At 40.8% G+C, this 21540-nt stretch overlaps 1 protein-coding gene across 1 annotated transcript in view; it reads left to right on the plus strand.

The window, feature by feature from the left end:
• LOC140065782 (uncharacterized) overlaps positions 1-12864 on the plus strand; it is a 28669-nt gene extending 15805 nt beyond the window's left edge. The window contains exons 4-11 of the mRNA XM_072113356.1: positions 2074-2202; positions 4368-4523; positions 5037-5130; positions 7205-7416; positions 8166-8276; positions 8463-8488; positions 10333-10462; positions 10692-12864. Of these exons, the coding sequence (XP_071969457.1) occupies positions 2074-2202; positions 4368-4523; positions 5037-5130; positions 7205-7416; positions 8166-8276; positions 8463-8488; positions 10333-10462; positions 10692-10918 (1085 nt within the window). The 3' untranslated portion in view covers positions 10919-12864. The remainder of the gene's footprint in view (positions 1-2073; positions 2203-4367; positions 4524-5036; positions 5131-7204; positions 7417-8165; positions 8277-8462; positions 8489-10332; positions 10463-10691) is intronic.
• The last annotated feature ends 8676 nt before the right edge of the window (positions 12865-21540 follow it).

Consider the following 21540-nt stretch of genomic DNA (forward strand, 5'->3'; position numbering starts at 1 on the left):
TAATTATAAATTGTGTAACCAAGAGCATTTTATACGATTGTATATTGTATGTTAAGTTAATTTTGCAAATAAAAATATTTAAAAAAAAAAAAAAAAAGGTTAGGACAGGAAAGAGAGGAGATGGGGGACAGTAATGACCGCAAAGTTTTTGTGAGACCTTGAGTATCAATGGCACGTGGGTTCCGGTATATCTGATAGGTGGGCATGTCCTGTAAAGGAGAGCAACTATTAACAGTAAAAGAGAGAAGGTTATGGTCTGAGAGTGGAAAGGCAGAATTAGTGAAGTCAGAGACTGAAGAGGGTTGAGCAAAGACCAGGTCTAGGATGTTTCCCTCCTGATGAGTAGGAGAATCAGAGAGTTGTGAGAGTCCCAAAGAGGGTGTTAGTGATAAAAGGTAAGAGGCTTAAGGGGAGATGGGGGTGTTTATAGAAATGTTAAAGTCTCCTATGATAAGCGTTGGGATATCACAGGATAGAAAATGAGAAAGCCAAGAAACAAAGTGGTCAAGAAACTGATACGGTGAGCCAGGAGGACAATATATTACAGCCATATGAAGGGAGAATGGGCAGAATATCCTGAGGATGTGGACCTCAAAAGAAGGGAAGATGAGAGGGTCCCGGAGGAATTACCTGGAAGCTGCACTGTGGGGAGATGAATAATCCTACCCCTCCTCCCTGCCTATTGTCAGGCCAATATGAGTGAGAAAACTGCAAGCCAAATGACTTTAAAAGAAACGGATCATGAATAGATTTAAGCTTATTACACACAGCTTATTAGAACATAGCGACATACAATTACTAAGTATATCAACATAAAACCGTTATTTTGCAAATAACATGGTGATCATAATTAGAGAACAGCAATGACTGTAGCACAGAAAGAGATAATAACTACATTTTCAGAAGGTTACATCAGTCACCAATCAGTAGAAGTGTACAGGCCTTCAACACCGGCCACAGGACATCACTGGTCACTCACGCTGCTCTGCTGGGATTTTGGTCCACTCTTCTTCCAGTCTCTTCCACATTTCTGTGAGTTGGGGGTTTCTTGGTCATAACTTTGTCACCAAGGATTTTCCAGAGGTTTCCTATTGGGTATAGATCAGGACTCTGGGCTGGCCATTTCATTGTTTCAATGTTTTTTGTTTCAAGGAAGTTTTACCTGTTTTGCTGTGTGGTAGGGGGCATTGTCCTGCATGAAAATGGCTGGCTGGCTGATTGAGTGAAGAGAGCAAGGAAGTAACCACGTGTTGTTGAAGAAGGTTCTGATACACACACCTTGATATTTAGGAAATTGTGTGTTGTTCTTATTTTGATCTACAGTCTATGTCTTATGAGGTTAGGAAGGCTTTGGACTCATATAGCACCTCTAATAGCAAGACCTGATCCTTCTCCCAATTTCCAACTTTAATTATGCATGCTGATCACCTGAAGAGCACCGAATACTGAAGCCAAAACTTGTTGTGTTTTTTCAATTAAATTCACATCTAAGGCCCCATGCACACGTTTGCATCATGGCAGCTGTGAGCCAGCCACAAAACGGGCAGCTAGCTCATGGCTGCCATAGACATGCATAGCATGCAGGCATGGTACAGTAAGCACATTTTTGTCTCACTGCATCGTGTCTAAGCTGGACGGCTGTGCCGCCAGTCATAGACCAGGTCCTATATCTGCACATATTACGGCGCGACCACTCGGCTTCCCTATAGAGTGGAGCACCCCCTCCTTCTCTTCGTGCGGCTCACAGAGCACGTCTGCTGCTGTGGACGTGTGCATGAGGCCTAACTGTGTTATCATCATCATTTTAGACGAAGACAGTGCCACTCTGAACACCCAGGTTTTCTAGAATCCTACCTATTAATCAGCTAATTAATACCTGATATAGAGAAACATATAGTAGTATAAAAAATAAGCACTATACTGTTGTGAGTTGCATATTGTTTTGCACATTTCACTGTAACATGTGACTGTCCCATTCAATAGGCAATCGGTCTGTGAGGAGATCTCTTTGATTTGGTACTTTTTCGTAACCTTCTTTTTGTTTTGATGATTTTTTTTTTTTGTCATTACCAGGTTATGTGACGCACTCTGCATGTGTGAAAGACATTAATAAAGAATGTGCAACATGTCCTGAACCCAACAATTTCATTAACTGGTTACAGAATGGTCCTAAATGTGAGACTTGTAGAAAGTGCAAGAGAGGTAATTGGCAACAAAAAGTAGATATATGGAATGCTTAATATCATTACAGCCAGCCTGTAATTTTACAACTTAAATAATAGAGGCCATGAAATATCTTTATAACTATTCCCTATTTTATTTATAAAATGGCCCATTTACCTGCCAAAATTACCTTCAAAATCAAAGCACTCAACTTCTTATACCTCTTCTCCTACAGTATAGAGATCTGTAATTTTTGTGCACTTTGGAAGCTGAGATTCTCATTTTTATAGGAATCCTGAATCATGTTTTGGTTTGTCCTTAAATCATTTTTCTTCTTTACAATTCTTTAGTTTATCTTACCTTGCTCCCTCACAGATTCCCTTGCTGAGTCCCAGCCTTCTGCTCAATTGCATCCCTCATCCCTTCAGCGTCTCCCCTCAAAACCCTGCAGATGACGAAGTGAAATTTTTTACTACCGTACCTAAAAATCCACAATTTATTGTCTACACACAAAACCACATTACCATCAATAAACAAACACGTGCTACACTTCATACAAGATGACCTCACTTGCAAGAAAGGAACCCCCTCCTTCGAGAAGGAATTGACAAAATTCCCACATATGTTGGCCTGGGAAAAGCTGCGGGAGTTAAATCTCATATGAGATGGTACTTTATACCATCCCGATTATATAAAATATACACCACAACACCTCCTGGATGTTGGAGGTTATGTGGTCAAAAAGGGACATTAGTACACACTTATGGTCCTGTCCCAAAATTAAATGTTTCTGGGAGAAAGCTTATAACCTAATTAAAAATGTGAGCAACGCAAATGTTCCTTTCACCGCAACCACTGCCTTAGTCCTGATAGATCTTACTGAACTCCTAAAACATAAACTCCCACATTTTAATGGCTACAAAATTAGCAATCACAAGATTCGAGAAGGACACTAGTAGCCCCAGTCTTGGGGGAAGTGATAGCACACATTAACAGAATTTGTAAGACTACCTGGCACCATGTCAGAAAGAGCAGCGAGTCACAAGGGGCATGTGTTATTCATGCGAGTCACTTTGTGACTCAGCCCCTGTCTCCGACATCTCCCTCATTAGACTGACGTCATCTTCTACTCTGTTGAAGGGAAGAGGGAATGAGGGAGATGCTGGAGACATGGGCTGAGTCAGTGACTCACATGAATAGCACACGCTTCTTGTGACTTTCTGCAGCCAGGGCTATAGCTCTAACCACTGGATCACTATAAAATGTTTGCACTAGTTTTCTGTCTGACTGTGCACTTAAAAGAATGTGAAATCTGCTTGCAGTGTCAGTTTTGTGTCACTGCTGCTCTGTGTCCGACAAGACAGAAAAAATGTGTACCTAGAGGAGCGTATTAGTGCTTTGTCGGAGTTTGCGCCACATTTATTACTGACATGCGCCACAGTTCTGCAGCATGAACAAAGTTCACCAAAAGTAATAAGGTGCACACTTCCAGAATAGTGCGGAGTGCACCAGATTAATGAAGACCAGGAACCACAATTCATTATTCTGACGCACTCTGCAAACTCCATGGGCTCACAGTGCAGTTTGCCTTAGTTTTGATAAACATGGGTCTCTGTCTTCATGATCAGATATCCACTCCATTTTTACCATAGATACATTTTTATATGCTAAATCACATTGGAAGCTGCTAATTTGACATCTCAGTGAAGTCACTTAATGTTTAATTTGTCAACCTAATAGATGCATCACGGAATTAATAATAAGCAAATTTGAAGTGAGAAAAAAAGACGAGTACTACCAGTAACGAAACCAGAAATCTGCACGGAAATTCTGTGTTATCTATTTATATATGAACGGTCACAGCTATAGATGAGTCAAAGCATTTATATAGATGATTATTTGTTGCAGTTCTCAGGGTTAACTATGAATTACAAATGAGTGTACAGTAGAAAACATAAGATTAAAATAAAATTTAATAAAATTAAAAAAAACTCCTAAAACATAACAAAAAATTAAACAGAATTTACTTCTGACTTTGACTCAGAAAATCTAATGAAAATCTACCATAAAAATTGCTCTGTGTGAATAAGCTATTGAGAAAGTGTAGAATATGTAACATTTTGAGCGTTGCACATGCATATGTGATTGTCAAGTATTTTCTGTCATAGACGCTAGGTAACAATGTTTTACTTCTACATTCCCAGAATCATCCCTTGTAGAGATCCAGAGCTGCTCCCTACTCACTGAAGCGATTTGCCAGTGTAAAGCTGGCTTCTACTGTCACACAGCTGTGCCCAACTCATGTGCCCGCTGCAATCCCTACAAACACTGCCCCCGAGGCCAAGGAGTAAAGCAAAAAGGTACTTAGATCTTAGAGGTTTACACATCTAGGACTACACAGTGACTAAAGCTGTGAGAATTGCAGGGTATAAACCTGCTATTGAAAGTAATTACTGTGCTACGATGATAGAAAAAAGAAGTATCATGTTTGGATTTTTTTCTGTTGGGGTACTGAAGTTATGACTTGCTAGTTTTAACACTTAAATTGCAATGAATGCACACAATTTGGGGACTTCTAGGCCCCTTCATCTGGCGGGTGGGAGTGGTGTCCTGTCATACGTGAAAAGTCACCAGCTGCACTTATTTCTATGCTATGTAGGACCTGACGTACAGCAACACGCCAGATACATCAAGAGGTCGGCGTACGATAAATACGCCCCAATACCTTACAATAATGAATGTCCAAAGTTGCTGCATGGACAAATTGGTCAAGGTTGCAGTCTAGCTTAACTCTGGTTTTTAAAAACATTCATATACTCTGAACACTTTATCAGTCATATTAAGTCATGAATATATGTATATACATTTCACAGGCTCCCCCGAAAAGGACACAGAATGTGAACCTTGTCCCAGTGGGACCTACTCCAATGTGACTTCAGACACAGAACCATGTAGACCACACACAGAGTGAGTGCCTTCACAAACCGAAGATAAAATGACCATCATACCATATCGTATCATGGGGAAGAAAATTATAAGGACCCTTTCTTTATTTACAAGTACAATGTGGTGTGTGGTGAGATGACTGAGGGAACCTCATGTAGCTTGCTACATGACGTACACTCACCGGCCACTTTATTAGGTACACCATGCTAGTAACGGGTTGGACCCCCTTTTGCCTTCAGAACTGCCTCAATTCTTCATGGCATAGATTCAACAAGGTGCTGGAAGCATTCCTCAGAGATTTTGGTCCATATTGACATGATGGCATCACACAGTTGCCGCAGATTTGTCGGCTGCACATCCATGATGCGAATCTCCCGTTCCACCACATCCCAAAGATGCTCTAATGGATTGAGATCTGGTGACTATGGAGGCCATTTGAGTACAGTGAACTCAGTGTCATGTTCAAGAAACCAGTCTGAGATGATTCCAGCTTTATGACATGGTGCATTATCCTGCTGAAAGTAGCCATCAGATGTTGGGTACCTTGTGGTCATAAAGGGATGGACATGGTCAGCAACAATACTCAGGTAGGCTGTGGCGTTGCAACGATGCTCAATTGGTACCAAGGGGCCCAAAGAGTGCCAAGAAAATATTCCCCACACCATGACACCACCACCACCAGCCTGAACCGTTGATACAAGGCAGGATGGATCCATGCTTTCATGTTGTTGACGCCAAATTCTGACCTTACCATCCGAATGTTGCAGCAGAAATCGAGACTCTTCAGACCAGGCAACGTTTTTCCAATCTTCTACTGTTCAATTTCGATGAGCTTGTGCAAATTGTAGCCTCAGTTTCCTGTTCTTAGCTGAAAGGAGTGGCACCCGCTGTGGTCTTCTGCTGCTGTAGCCCATCTGCCTCAAAGTTCGATGTACTGTGCATTCAGAGATGCTATTCTGCCTACCTTGGTTGTAATGGGTGGCGATTTGAGTCACTGTTGCCTTTCTATCAGCTCGAACCAGTCTTCCCATTCTCCTCTGACCTCTGGCATCAACAAGGCATTTCCTCCCACAGAACTGCCGCTCACTGGATGTTTTTTATTTTTCGGACCATTCTCTGTAAACCCTAGAGATTTGTGCGTGAAAATCCCAGTAGATCAGCAGTTTCTGAAATACTCAGACCAGCCCTTCTGGCACCAACACCCATGCCACGTTCAAAGGCACTCAAATCACCTTTCTTCCCCATACTGATGCCCGGTTTGAACTGCAGGAGATTGTCTTGACCATGTCTACATGCTTAAATGCACTGAGTTGCCGCCATGTGATTGGCTGATTAGAAATTAAGTGTTAACGAGCAGTTGGACAGGTGTACCTAATAAAGTGGCCGGTGAGTGTAAAGGTCTATGTGGTTGGCATGAAGCTGGTGCATGGCTGTGGGGCTACCAGATCATGGGCACTGCGTACCAAAAAGCAAATTTGTCTTGGTCATGGAATATTTACACAGGGTAAGAAAATCAAACTATAAAAAGTATATATGGCTGAGGTATTAATACCCTATATCAGTGATGGCTAACCTATGGCACTGGTGCCAGAGGTGGCACTCGGAGCCCTTTCTGTGGGCACTCAGGCCATCACCAGAGATGACTCCAGGTACCTTCCTGCAGTCCCAGACAGCCCAGGGCTTGCTGTGCACAGAGCTATTTTAAAGTGACAGCTCTACCTGGGACTATTTTCTGCTTTATTGGTGTCCTCAGAGTGCTGGTATCAATGAAAACTGTGACAGAGAAGGGAGTATAAATCACAAATTAAATTTCTATGTTGGCACTTTGCGATAAATAAGCGGGTCTTTCTTGTAGTTTGGGCACTCGGTCTCTAAAAGGTTTGCCATCACTGCCCTATATCAACACAGTAATGACAGGTGTCTGATAACACTGTAGAGAACAGAAGTCGATGCATCGTTACTGGCAAACATGTGGATTGTCACTCTGCTTTTTCACTCCAAATAGCTAAATAGCATATTTAATACCCTGATACTGAAACTTGTTCTGTAAGGACCCTACCGATGTATTCTTCTTAATTCCTATTACTCTGAATAGTTGTAATAAATTAAACCGGATGACCACTAGGAGTGGCAGCGCTACCGAAGATGCTCTGTGTGGAGGACCCATAGATCAAGGTCTCATATCAAGCCAGAACTTCACATATAAGACATACACAAGATCCCAAGCTTCCTCCGACACCACAACCCTTTACACCATGACCTCTGGGACCATCACTAGTACTACAGATGAGGGAGCAAATGAGTCAGGTATGTTTTTTCAGATTTATAAAATTCTGGGAACCGGAGATAAGAAGAATTATGCTAGCAACTAGGAATAAGAGCAGCGTCATGCAAATAATTAACATTTTGCAGTGCTGAGAACCCATTATGAATGGGCCATTCTGACCCAAAATATTCAAAGGTCACCATAATATATAATAAAGAGAAGGGACCACCTATGGTTGTGGGTGGAGGTAACTTGTATGCTATATCATGACTGTTGCAAAAAAAGTCAGCACTTTCAGAAGTTTGTTAAAAACAAGGTTTAAGCTTTATTCGCACACTTGGGAAATGCACTGATGCATAGAGAATAAAACAACATTGGCTGATGCGTTTCTGACCTTACTGGTCTTTAACCATAGATCTATTATTAAAGACCAGTAAGGTTCTGAAACGTATCATGTGCATTTCCTGATTGTGAGAATAAAGCTAAAACCTTGTTTTTATCGGACTTCTGAGAGCTCTGACATCTTTCTTTGCAAATGTGTACATAAGGAGTTGTGCTATAGATCTTGCACTAGAGCTGATTGCACGTGTTCTCTATTTTCCATGTATCATGACTGTACATTATTAGTCCTAGTTTGGGTTTTGCATAATATACCCATATGACCCATATAAAAGAGAATTTGTCTGTGCTGCTTTGTTTAAACTGGTTTCCCTGTATATTACTCTGTGGATTTAGTGATGGGAATTCTTCTGTCCTCTGGTAAGGTGTTACTCGTGTAAATGTCTTGCAGATGAGAGCAGCCTGGTGGTTATTTTGGCCGTCATCATCTGTGTCATCTCATTGCTCATTGCCTTCTTCCTTGCCTGGAAGCAGAAGATGTGCAACCTCAAGCTCTGGAAATGTAAGTACCTGCCCAGGGAGGAGAGTGACGGGGAAGATCTAAACATGGAAGGAAACAAAATGAATTGTCAATGGATACAGAAAAATCTTAACCTTTTCTAGTAGCTGGAATGTGATAGGTTGCCACAGTAGTTATAAATTCAATTGAGCAATGTTTTCAATACATTTTTTGTGTTTTTTTTTCTAGATTTTATCCATCCTGGTGCTTCTGGAGTAAGTATATGCCATACAGCTGATCTCTTTTGTTATGCTGTGTAGTCTCTAGAGGAGAGCCTTGAAGCGGCCCTGGGCAAACTTGAAAGTAAAAAAAAAATGGCTGTTCAGACATTTGGGCGCTTTTTTCCGTTACAGGGTTCACTGCCATGAATGACCACTTTTATATTTTGAAAGATCAGGACTTTTTGGCCATGGAATTAACTAACATGTTTATGGGGTTTTTTTTGTTTATTTTTATATCACTTTGAGGCAAAGGGGGTGATTTCAACTTTTATGTTTTTATTTTTTTAGAATCTTTCTTGGTTCTGGGAGGTTTCTAGGAGTGCTTTTTTCACATATTTCATATTGCAGTGTCTGCTGGGCACCGAGGGACCAGCTGGGGAAAAAATTTAACACTGTCATGGAAATGTCAATCTTAATAAATCCCCTTCATGTATTTAGCTGGTAAACAATGCAAATAAAGTGATGATTGCAAGTTTTTAGGTTTGAACGCCTCCCTGCTGTACTTCAAATGTGTTTCCAAACGCAATTCTAAAACAGTTTGCGTACATAGACTAAACTTTTTTTTTTATAATTACAGCAATCTATGTTACAAGTAATGGATGTTAGGACCTGTGTTAGAGAATGCTTAGGCTCCCTTCACTAATTACAGAGAAATCGTTCGTTGTGCAGCCTGCAGATTACTAGTGTGAAATGAGTCCTTGCACATGCACAAGTTGCCTGACAATAACGAAGCTGGATGGAGGGGTGCATATTGAGTGGCAGGGGACATGAATAATTGGTTAATGGTGGAGCCATGAGGCGCTCAGGTGACATGAGGCTCATTTACATGCTTTTATAAAGTTGTTCTCTGCGGAATCCAGAAGCTCTGGAACTAACTAAAGACATTGCATCATCCCCTAGAGCAGTGATGGCGAACCTTTTAGAGACTGAGTGCCCAAACTACATCCGAAAGCCACATATTTTCAAACCTATTGGTGTCCTGAAGACAGCAGTACAGTAGCAAGATGGAGAACTTTGGATTATTATTGTAGCTTCCCTCTAAGGTCCCCTTAACAGGATGAATCACAGGCCCTGAGAAGGGGCTTCAATGATAATTCAGCTCTGTCCACTCCTCCTGTACTTCAAGTCACTTTAAAATCGTGCTGAACATGGCACATTCTGTGCTGCCTGTGACTGTAGGAGGAGTCCTGAATGGTGACCTGTGTGCTCGGTGATGGCCTGGGTGCCCACAGAGAGGGCTGTGAGTGTTCGCCACCACTGCCCTAGAGGTAATGAGCATGCTTAAGAGGACAGTCTACCATCAGTAAACTGCTGGTAGAAGTCCTTTAAAGAGCAGGGAAAATGTTATTGGGACAAACTGTTTAATTGAAAGGAGATTCTACTATCCAGTTGGACATTTTCTAGCCTTTGAGCATGAAGTTATAGAGGTTCCCTCATGTAACCTCATGTTCCCTCATGTAACCATTGCTCCAAAACCTCCTAACATCCATTTCAGAACTAAATAGTGGGCACTCCTTTGAAATAACCTTGCTGCTTCTATTAGTCCATTAGGTCCATCAACTAGGCTAGGCATATCTTTCATTGTTGACTACTAGAAATACCTCTACAGCCAATCTATCACCAAGAGATACCCTACCTAAAAGAAGCTTAATATAGGGCAGTGGGGCATTTTGCTGCTTTTAAGAGGCAAAACCAAGTGTGTTATCATCCCACACTTGTAATCATTTACATATCATTTTAGGTTATTTTTTATTATTATGCTATTATGCTTGTAAAAAATTAGACAACCGGGACAGTACTTATAAGATGAGTTAATTAATAGAATATTTTTCCTTCAGGTCCCACAGAAGACAGTGATTCCTAGCATGACTGAAAACATGGAGGACCTACTGAAAAAGGGGAATGATGGGCCCCTTGAGGATCAACATCTAATACAGCCAGGAAGAGACCAAATGAACAATAGGATTGGTGAGAATTATATACTGCCTTATAATAATAATTCCTTTATTTATATAGCGCACACAGATTACACAGCGCTGCACAGAGCTTGCCAAATCGGTCTTTTCTTAGTTATTATATTGCTCTCCTATGTATATTTCCTATGTAAATCCATCTCCGCTATATCTAATCATGTATATCTCAAATTTATCTTGTATTACAGGCATAGCCATGCATCTACTTTTTTTTTCTTTTGTAGAAAAGATCTACATCATGAATGCTGACACTGTCCTTGTAGGCTCTGTCTCAGAAGTTCCTACTTGCTGGAGATCTGTGACCACAGAATGTGACAGTCAAGAGAGAGGGCCACTGGAGTCACACTACCCAGTGCAGGAATCCAGCAAATTGTCAGCAAATGACCTTATGATTTCCATAGAAGAAGAAGAAAGAGAGTCCTGTGCAGCCAAAGCTCTACTGGAAGTGTGATACCAGTACGGGACTGCACCACTTTGCTTACAGACTACAGCTATGGAGACTTGATGGTATGGTGACAATCGTGCGTTACCTACAGAAACCACTCATCTGCATGGAGCAGAATTTGATCACAGGGGTCATAGACTTTTACAATAGTGACCATGAGACACTGTGTGTGTTAATTGTAGATAAATAACGAGACTTCAGGATCTGGTACAGAATGGACTATGACATGTGGTATAGGCGAAAATATTAGACGTGTTATCAGACTGTAACACAGTTAAACACAGAGAACGCAATTTTGATAGTAAAATCATAGAAACCTAATAAGGCCTTTTGGCCTATTTACATGTTAAAGTTTTTATGCAGACTTTGCAACAAAAACCTGCTGTTAATTGAAAAAAGGTCATATAAATCACCAAGACCATTTATACAAAAATTCTTCACTTTTATATAAACAGATATAGAAAACATCACCAATCTTTGCTTAATAGAAAGCAATAGTCCATAGTGGCAAATGGTTACAACATTGCATCAATGGATTCACCGCGACCAAGAACGCTCAAGGGGATAAGTGCCCCCGCACTTTATAGCTCATTAACATAATTTTAATTTTCACAGTGGCTGGATCTATGAGTAAGCGCCCCTCGTTTATCACACTTGATGGTAGATTTCCTTTAAATGTTCATGACTGTATATTAATCAAAGGACTGGACAAGTATGGCTTCTCCGGAAGGTTTGGCAGCAGAAAGTTTACAGCTTCACCTGAATAATCCACAAAACTTCTGGAACAATGTTCTCTGTTCAAAAGAAACCTAAGTGTAGATGTTTGGCCTTATATGCTGTATTTGTTTTTCATCTAATGTGGTGCTGTGTATTATGGCACCTCATACCTATAATTATTAAGCTCTGTGGTGGAGGAATACTCCAGGCTTGCTTGGAGACACAGTCAAATCTAAGGTAAATCTAATCTATGAGTGGGATTTAACGAGACCCTGTTGGGCTCCAGTGCATACATTGCATTGGGGCCCCACATACCTAAACTCTCGTTGCCATCCCCATCCCGCACATTATACTTGAGAATATACATATATGCTACACTGACATACACACACATCACCATACAGTTATACCATATATATGGCAGCCTCCCTTCACTAATAAAATGTGCAGCAGCAGAAGGCAGCCCCTTATCATATAAAAAAAAATCAGCTCTCATCCACCCATGCTCTGGCGATCTTCCTCTTCGCCCAGCGCAGCAGCAGCAAGGCTGAGGTCAGTGTGCTCTACTCCTAAACACTCCCACAGTGTAGAGTTCACAAGTAATCAATTGTATGTATGTACCAGCAAGTACCCCATTCATGTAGCAGCTGTCAGACTGCAGGCCCCATCAATCCCATTGCGCCCCTGCTATCTAACAGCTAAAGCTAGCTCAAAAGTGTGTAAAGAAATAAGGCAATTATCCCAAGCACAGCACCAAATCAACAACAGAATGGCTGAAAAAGTATATATTCAAGGTGTTACATTAGCCCAGAAACAGTCCAAACCTCAACCCAATTAAAAGGCTGAGGTTATACCTTCAGAGAGCTGTACTTAAATCTGGGTGCACAAACCTCAATAATGTATAGAAGATTGTAGCTTCAAGCTATTGGTGGTGAAGATAGTCCTGTAAGCGCTTTGATTTCCCCTAATGGCTTTTACATTTTGGTGAATAAATAATGACATGATAGTCTCTGTTGATAGTCTCATTGTAGAGGTCTGTATCCAATTTTAAGACCTTCTAAGGACCAGGTATATTATTATATCCTGATTTGTAAAACCATATTCAAAGACAAGGGGCGTTTATCATGACTACAGGGGTAGCAGCCATAGCAGCTGCTATGGGGCCCATCTATCCTAGTTAAGCCCCTGGAAGTAGCCCATTTTACTGTACTAAGCATTATTGGGAAAATGTTGTATTACTTGTCAGTCCTGTAAATTAAAGGAGTAACCATGTAATTTGTATGTGTGAGGAGGTATCACACTACAGCTTTCAGATTCTATTTTACTAGTGCAAAATTACGGAATAATGTTTTTCTTTTTCTTTTCTTTTTTTTTTTTATCATAGAGCTTTCAGCCATTTAGTGTTGACTCTCAGCAACCACGACCACTGACTGCCTTGTTCTCATGTACTTTATGTGCCGTGGATGTGATACATTCAAATCACCACTAGATGGCAGATCATACACATCAGCCTTAGTTGTATATATAATCTGCCTTCTAGTGGTTAATTTTATCCACCACAAGCATGCATACAGTGAATAATAGTGGTATATATGCCATGGATTGTCATCTATGTGTATGGTCACAAAAAAAAGTGTACAGAATCTCCCTTTTTATGCTGGAACTACAAGGGGACAGTTCCTGGTTGCATTTCCAGATGCTTTCCTGCCTCAAAATACTTACTGCATCATGAAAGTGATTTGTAGCAGGGCAGCAATGGTTACCTGTCTAGGCCCAACAATTGCAACCAGGTCCGCCATCCTTGTACACCTCTGACAACAAAACAACTCACCTTGAACTATTTCTGTGTCACCTCAGGATATAGTTTCACACTGCACATGAACATCATCATATGAGCATCATGTGTTCCAGAGACGATGAATGGGTAGTTTTAAAGGCTACAGGTACCACTAAACTGTATACAGTACACGTGGCAGGAGGTTTCACATTTAAAACTTCCAATAACATTCAACCATGATTTACTCTCCTGCTTATTCCTTCAACACGTGGAGCTCCTTACTTACCGCGTTTCAAGCTTATACTATTGAAAAGCTCTCTACAAGCTTGAAACGTGTCTCCCCGCGTTATATCCATAGGGATAACCTGTAGACTAGTATTAGTCTAGTCAACAGTCTAGTATTAGATTATTTATTTTATTTCTTTAACTTCATTTTTTTAAACAAGAAAATATCCTTCTTTTTTAAATAGTATGCAGGGAAAAAGTGGATTTTTTTCCCTTGCTGGGGACTAAAGGATATCTACCACCCGGATGAAGGATTGTAAACCCAGCACACTGACATGCAGGTGTGTGCCCCCTCTGGTAGGATTCGTTCTTCTATTCATTTCTTATGCCCTTGATTTACAGGAAAAAAAAGGCTTTAAAAATTATGCAAATGAGCCTGAGAGGCTCGGCTCCATAGTTGTTAATGGTGCCTGGATCCTGCCAGAGAGGGCACACATCAGTGTGTCAGTGTGCTGGGTTTACAATTCTTCATCCTGGTGTTAGATGTCCTTTAACAGAAATAAACCATGGAGTGAGAGGGGCAGCATCCTGGTAATGACAGAGAGAGGACTCTGAGATTTGAAGAGACTCTGAGCTGTCAGTCTAAAGAAGGAGGTGAGGTTCACTGGCAGACTGGAGAAAACTTGACTCTTCTCTTCAGAAGTTGACGCATGTCTCATTTGCATATCAGAAAAATGGCTGTAATTAAGGTACATTGACTAAGAGCTTTGAACAAGCTTTCTTATGGACTTTGCACTTTCTTTTAGGTGTAAACTGCTTGCACAGGTATTTAAGAAGTGTTTGCACAACAAATGTGTCTTTTGCAACCCCTTTGTGGTGCAGCTGCACTAGCCTCCATGTGACACAAAATAGGGGGCACACCAATACAATATGCAGAAATGGGTTTTTATTAGGACATACGGCCAAAATTCATGCATGACCGTTTTCGGCTGGCATAGCAGCCTTGATCAAACGCATAGACCTGCAGGAAAAAAAGGAGGATTGCTGTGTGATGGTGCCTTGGGATAGTACAGCAGTACTCCAGGAGAAAGTGGCAGCTTAAGTGGAACCTGTCATCAGGAATGTGATTTTTAGCTGATAGCAGGTTCCAGTAGTCTATGCTATGCTGATTTTAAAAATTGCCATTGTCTGAACAATTTCAGTAGTTTATATAAGATTGATTCACATTATCTGGTTCCCTGCTAGAAGCATGTGGTAATTCCTGGGAGGAGGGGCATCTGCAGCCTTCGACTCCTCCTGCATTCTTACTCTAATCCATCCCATTCCCCTCCTTGCTCAGTGCACATGACAGGAAGGGGCGAGGGAGCTGCGTGAGTGTGGAGGATAGTGATGGGAAGTCCGGCTCTTCTTAGTGAGCTGGCTGATTAGGCTCCGCTCACTAAGAAGAGACGTCTCTTTTGGCTCCTGAACGGCTCCTTATTAAATATATAACAGGGAGCTGCAGGCCAGTCAGTCACACCACACCACTTTTAACCGGATTTTATCGGGTTAAAGGGGGCGTGGTGAGCCGTTTGGGGCGGGGTTAAGTGAGTCGCCTCGCGTCATTCATGTGAACGAGCTGGCTCTTTGTGCAGGCTCGTTCTCGAACTACCCATCACTGGTGGAGGAGAGGAGACTAAGACAAAGGCTGCGGCCAGAAACTCACTACATGCTGCTGATCCAGGTAATGTAAAATAAACTATTATGAAGTACTGAAATTATTTAGAATGCTGACAAAGGCATTTTTAAAATCAGCATAGCATAGGCTATTGTAACCTGTCACCAGGTATGACATTCCTGGTGACAGGTTCCTTTTAGAATGCTGTGTTTGCTATTATCGACTACTAGTAGAATAAAGTACATTTTAGAATCCTTAATAAAATTACTTCTCCCAGATCTATCCTGTTTTGTGGCACTCAAAAGGGAGGGATCCATATACAAGTGTCTAGAGAAATTCTTGTCACCTCACAGTCCCAGTCTATCGACTTTACTGGGTTAACTGTAGACATTCAACATGAGGACCCAACACTACTAGAGTTCTGATCTTCCTGCGTTTTCATTTTTCACTCCCCACCTTCAAAATCTATAATTTTTTTTATTTTTCCATGTACAGAGCTGTGTGCTGGATTGTAATCTGTGGGACAAATTGCACTTCAAAATGATGGTATTAAATATTCCATGCTGTGTACTGGGAAGCGGAAAAAATTCTAGCATTGAAAATCTATTGCAGTGAAATGGTGAAAAAAACGCATTTCCTTGGTGCAGGTGCCAGAAGCGGGATGTAATACTATGTGCAATGTCAGAAAGGGGTTAATGAATCTGATGAGCACCATAATGCTAAAGACGGACATAGAACTGTCCCACTATTATTTACATAAAAACTACTTTTTATAGGTCAAATAAAGTCACCTTCTTGAGATTGTGATACCTTTTAATGGCTAACTGAAATATAAGATGGTTATACCTGCCTGATGAAGGGACCGAAAGCTTGCATGTAACGTCTTCCTGAAGTGACACAGCACAGAGAAGTAATGCAAAAATAAAAATGTAAACAAAAACACAATGGCAACAACAAAGTTGAGACGAGAGGTCCTTAACCCCCTTTCATTTTTCACTCCCCACCTTCAAAAATCTATAACTTTTTCATTTTTCCATATACAGAGCAGAACTAATTTTACTTTTCAGTGACGTTTTTTATTATTCCATGGCATGTAGTGGGAAGCAGGAAGAAAATTCAAAATGTGGTGAAATTGGTGAAAAAACGCACTTGTGGGTTCAGTTTTTATGGCTTTCACCGTGCGCTTCAAATGACACATCTGCTTTCTTCTTCTCATGGTGATACCAAATTTATACAGGTTTTATTGTTTTTTTTAAAAACATTTTCAAAGATTACATCAATGTGTAAGAAAATTTTTTTTTGCCATCTTCAGACACTAATAACTTTTTCATACTTTGGTGTACGGAGCTGTGTAAGACGTAATTTTTTGTGAGATGAGTTGACGTTTTCATTTCCATCCATTATAGCAGTGATGGCGAACCTTTTAGAGTGCCCAAACAACATCCAAAATCAACTTATTTACTGTGAAGTGCCAACATGGCATTTTAAGAAGTAGCTCATTGTTACCTGTTCTTTTAATCTTTTCATTAGCCACCCGGAGGCCACCAATACAGTTGAAAGAAGGAGGGCAAATTCAGACTATCGTTGTAGCTTCTCTCCAGGGTCTCCCTGTACAGGAAGAATGGTGGGTCCAACAGCATGACCTCCAAAGATCTTCTATCAAAACCTTTTAATTTTTCGTGCAGTTCCAAACAGTCAATGAAGTGTCGCTTTAAAATAGCGCTGAGAGCAGTCGTTTGGGACTTCAGGAAGATTCTGTGGATTTGGTCCTGTTTGGTGAACTCTGTCCCGGGGCAATGGCATGAGTGCCCACAGAAAGTGCTCTGAGTGCCACCTCTGGCAGCAGTGCCATAGGTTTGCCACCACTGCATTAGAGGATTGTGCAACCTTGTGATCACTTTTTATTACATTTTTTATCTGATGTAAAATGTTGTAAAAGTGGCGTGCTATTTTCCGTTTAGCAGTTCACCGCCTGGAATAACCGTTCTTATATTTTGATAGATCGGGCCTTTTGGGATGCGGCGATACCTAACATGTTTGTGATTTTCACATCCTATTTCGTTTTATATCAGTTCTAAGTGAAGGGTGGCGATTTGAATTTTAAGGTTTTTTTTTTTAAAAAATATTAATTTTTTCAACTTTTTAAAATTTTTTACTATTTTGTAGGTCTGATTCATCCTACCATATACTGCAATTCTCCTGTATTGCGATATATGGCATTTTAAAGAGGACCTGTCGCCCCCCCCCCCCCCACCAAAAAATAAAAAACACCACCAAATATGTCCCCTATAATCCTCCCCCAGCCCTATTCTAGCAATAAAATTTAAAAAAAAAATGTAGGTTGGCAGTGTTAATCAATCCAACCTCTTATCCTGTCCCCTAGCAATTGGCCGTATTCATGAGGGGGCTGGAAGACTCACCACCTTCACGCCCCTGCCAGGGGACCTGTAAGAATAGCCGGCAGCAGCACATATATTGCGCAGTTGCTGCCGTCTCTCACTGCAATGCGGCGTGTTTATTCACAGCGCCGGCCGAATGTTATGTATTTGGCTGTGAATAAGCCCCCCTGCGACTGCATCGCAGAGAGCAAGCAGCGACTGCGCCATATATGCGCCGCTGCCTGGCGATTCTTACAGGTCCCTTGGCAGGGGCGTGGAGGTGGTGCTTCTTCCGGCCCACTCATGAATACGGCCGACCTCTCATTTGGTAAGAGGTCCGATCAATTAAAACTAACTTTGCCACCCTAAAAATGTCAATGCTAGAGTAGGGCTGGGGGAGGATTATGGGCTACATATTTGGTGGGGGTCTTTTGAGGGGGTGGTTGTTAAAAGGTCCTCTTTAACATAGAATTCATTAATAAGTCCCACTGGCACATAGTAACGAATCTCCAGAAGCTATACGGCCTCGGGTCTGACGAAGACCTGCGGCTGTCATGGCAACCAACGCGACCTCAATAAAGATGGCGGCGCCCACGCACAGCCGTCTTGTAAATGCCGTTGGCAGTGATTAAGGGGATGATACTCGCGGGTATTAGCCCACCTTTTTATGATGAGCTCACCCCGTAAGCCTTCTTCATAAAGTCTTAGTGTAGGGGTTAATTAGGTTACTTGGGTGATCGTTTATTGCCTCTGATGACCCACTATCTCAGGATAACATTTGTTAGATGTTGTAGTTGGTCATGAATCTCTTTGATAAATTGAGTCCCCTGTGACCGGAAACTACCCTTTAATACTAGAACCTTCATATCCATGGTATAATGGCCAGTACTGCAGTAAGTCTTTGTCTACAGGATGGGTTGAGGGTATCCTTAACCCCTTACCGATGTAATAGTACTACATCGCGGGAGGTGGGTTCCCGTAATTTGCAGTACTATTACATCAAGCTTCTGGCACCGGCTCCAGAAGCTGCGGGTGTCGGCTATATATTATAGCCGACACCTGCCTCTAACACCCGCGATAGGAGATTTCTCCGATCGCGGTTGTTAACCCAGCGTGGGGCTGCGTGATCTGCTTCTTGGTGCCGGGTCCCTGCCTTCTGCCAGGCTGTAACACACTGAGCATGCGCAGCATCTGTATTACACTGTGTAAGGTGAAGAATAGCTTGAAGAAGCGATCAGTGGAAGTAAAAGTAAATAAAAAGTTAAAAACATTAAATAAAAACAATTTTTAATAAAAAGAATTAAAGTTAAAGTCCCTTAAATACAAATATTCCCTATACACATGCAATAAAGTGAAAAAAAAACCCTGGACCCCCTGTAAAACAATTAAAGGGTTAACAAACTTCATAAAAGTTGTTTTACGTACGTTGAGGGGTATAGTTTCTATAATGGGCTAATTTATGGGGTTTTACTTTTATTTAGGCCTCTCAAAGTGATTTGAAACCTGAGCAGGTCCCTCAATAGCAGGATTTTGCGTTATGAAAATGTGAAAAATCGCACCCACGTTTAAAGGCCCATAACATCCTACAAAAATAAGAGTATGTATAAAAAAACATGTGCACATAAAGAAGACATTTAGTGGATGTTAGTTATAAAGTATTTTTGCGGTTATGACTATGTATGGAAAAAGCAGAACATTTTGAAGTTGTAAAATCAAGATTTTTCCAAATTTTTCCAAAATATCTGATTCTCATAAATAAATGCAAAACATACCACCAAAATTTTTCACCTTACATGAAGTACAAAGTGTCACAAGAAAACAATTTTAACCATTTAAAGTGACACAGGGCAGATTTGAAAAAAATGGGCTGAGTCACGGAGGTGAAAAGTGGCTTCAGCGTTAAGGGGTTAAACCACTAGTGAGAAATATCACCAGCTCCCTCCAGGACACCACAGACTCACTGAAATTTTTTTTTCCAGAGGTCCTCTCCCCAAGGGCAGTATCCTGGCCACCCTGGACATGAAATCCCTATCTTCTAAGATCCTACACAAAGATGGACTAAATGCCTGCCAAATTCATCAAGGCTCATGGGATTGTCTCAATTAATTCTGCTTTGGGGAGCAAATCTACCTACAGAAGACTGGAATTGCCAAGGAAACAAATATGGCACCACAATATGCCAAACTAGAAAATAACTTCAACACATCAAACCCTCAGCCTACTACCAGTGTATTGGTGATATTTTGATCCGGACAACAGGTAATTACTGTATATACCTGAGTATAAGCCGAGGCCCCTAATTTTACCACAGAAAACTGGTAAAACCTATTGACTCGAGTATAAGCTGAAGGTGTAGTATACAGCCTGCCCCCCGCAGAATACTCACCCTCTGGTGTCCCCAATGTTCGTCGCAGCTCCTGCTCTCTTTTATCTTCTCTAGAGGGTGAGTATTAAAGTTTTTATTTTTTTTATTTTTTATTAATTGACTTGTATATAAGCTGAGGTTTCTCGGCACATTTGAGTATATACAGTACATTTCATGAAAATTTCAACAAATTCTATCCTACAATAAACCTTCTATTAAACTTCTCATTCAGTGAAATAAACTTCTGGGACGCAACGATGAAAATCCAAAATAACTGTATCTAGTAAGACTAGAGGAAAGATATTTACCACAGCCATGTAAAAACAGAAAATATCCCTGCAGGACATTAGCATAATGAATAATAAAAACTGCCAGGAAGTTTATATTTTGATAAATCAGGCAATCTGGGACACAGCTATAACCAACATATGATTTTTACTTTTACATCAGTTCTAGAGAAGAGGGGGGGGGGGGGGGGGGGGGGCAATTTGATAGTTTTTGTACAATTTTTTTTTGACCATCTAGCGTTTAACCCTAGATGGTCTGGTCATTCCTACAATCTACTGCAATACTCCTGTACTAGACCCAAGGCTGTCATGAAGAGCTGTGATCTTTAAGACAGCAGCACCCAAGTGCCACTAGCCAGCGATCAAAGGATAATACTGTTAACACTGGATTGTGGGTATTAACTGCAACATGCAGCAAACCACACCTCTGAATGATGACTCACTGCTTAATCTCCTGAGATTAACTTTGTTAGAAAACAAGCCATCAACCAGTTCCACAGCCAAAAAAGTTAAATGTTATACCACTTGGAAGACAAATGCAAAAATGATATTTGCCCCACATTAGGGTTTCATTTGGCAAATTTAGTAAAACGTAAGAAAAAAAAAAATTCAAGTATGGCATCTCCGTAGTTGTATTGACCCATAGAATAGAGATGATTATTAGGCTATATGGTGCTCCTTCACTTCTGCATGCCCATAAAACAAGTCATAGCCACATATTGGGGGGTGGGGGATCTCTACTCGGGAGAAATTGCATGGTGGGTTCCCTTTTGAAAATGTAAGTTTTAGGGCTAAATGAACATATAACTGACAAAATTTGACCTTTCTAAATTTAACCTCCGATTTGATTACTATGAAGATCTGAAGGGATTAACAATCTTCTTAAAAGCTGTTTGTTTGAGGGGTACAGATTTGAAAATAGGTTAATCATCAAAAACCCCATAAGTACCAAAAGTGTAATTCAAAACAGTATTTATCCAAAATAGTCAGTTTGGAGGAAAAAAAAACGATTTGTAAGCAGTGTGACAAAATAAATTATCCAGACATTTAAAATTATGAAAGTGTAAAGTAGACATATGGGAAAATGTTGTTCAGCAACTTTTTTTGGTTGGCAAATCTATTTTTAAAAATAGATTTTTGTAAACACACAAAACCTATCCACAATTTACCACTAAAATGAAGGACACCTGAAGAAAAAAAAAAAAAAAAAAATCCCACACAA

The sequence above is a fragment of the Engystomops pustulosus genome, chromosome 6 (assembly GCF_040894005.1).
Source record: "Engystomops pustulosus chromosome 6, aEngPut4.maternal, whole genome shotgun sequence".
In the NCBI taxonomy this organism is placed as follows: domain Eukaryota; kingdom Metazoa; phylum Chordata; class Amphibia; order Anura; family Leptodactylidae; genus Engystomops; species Engystomops pustulosus.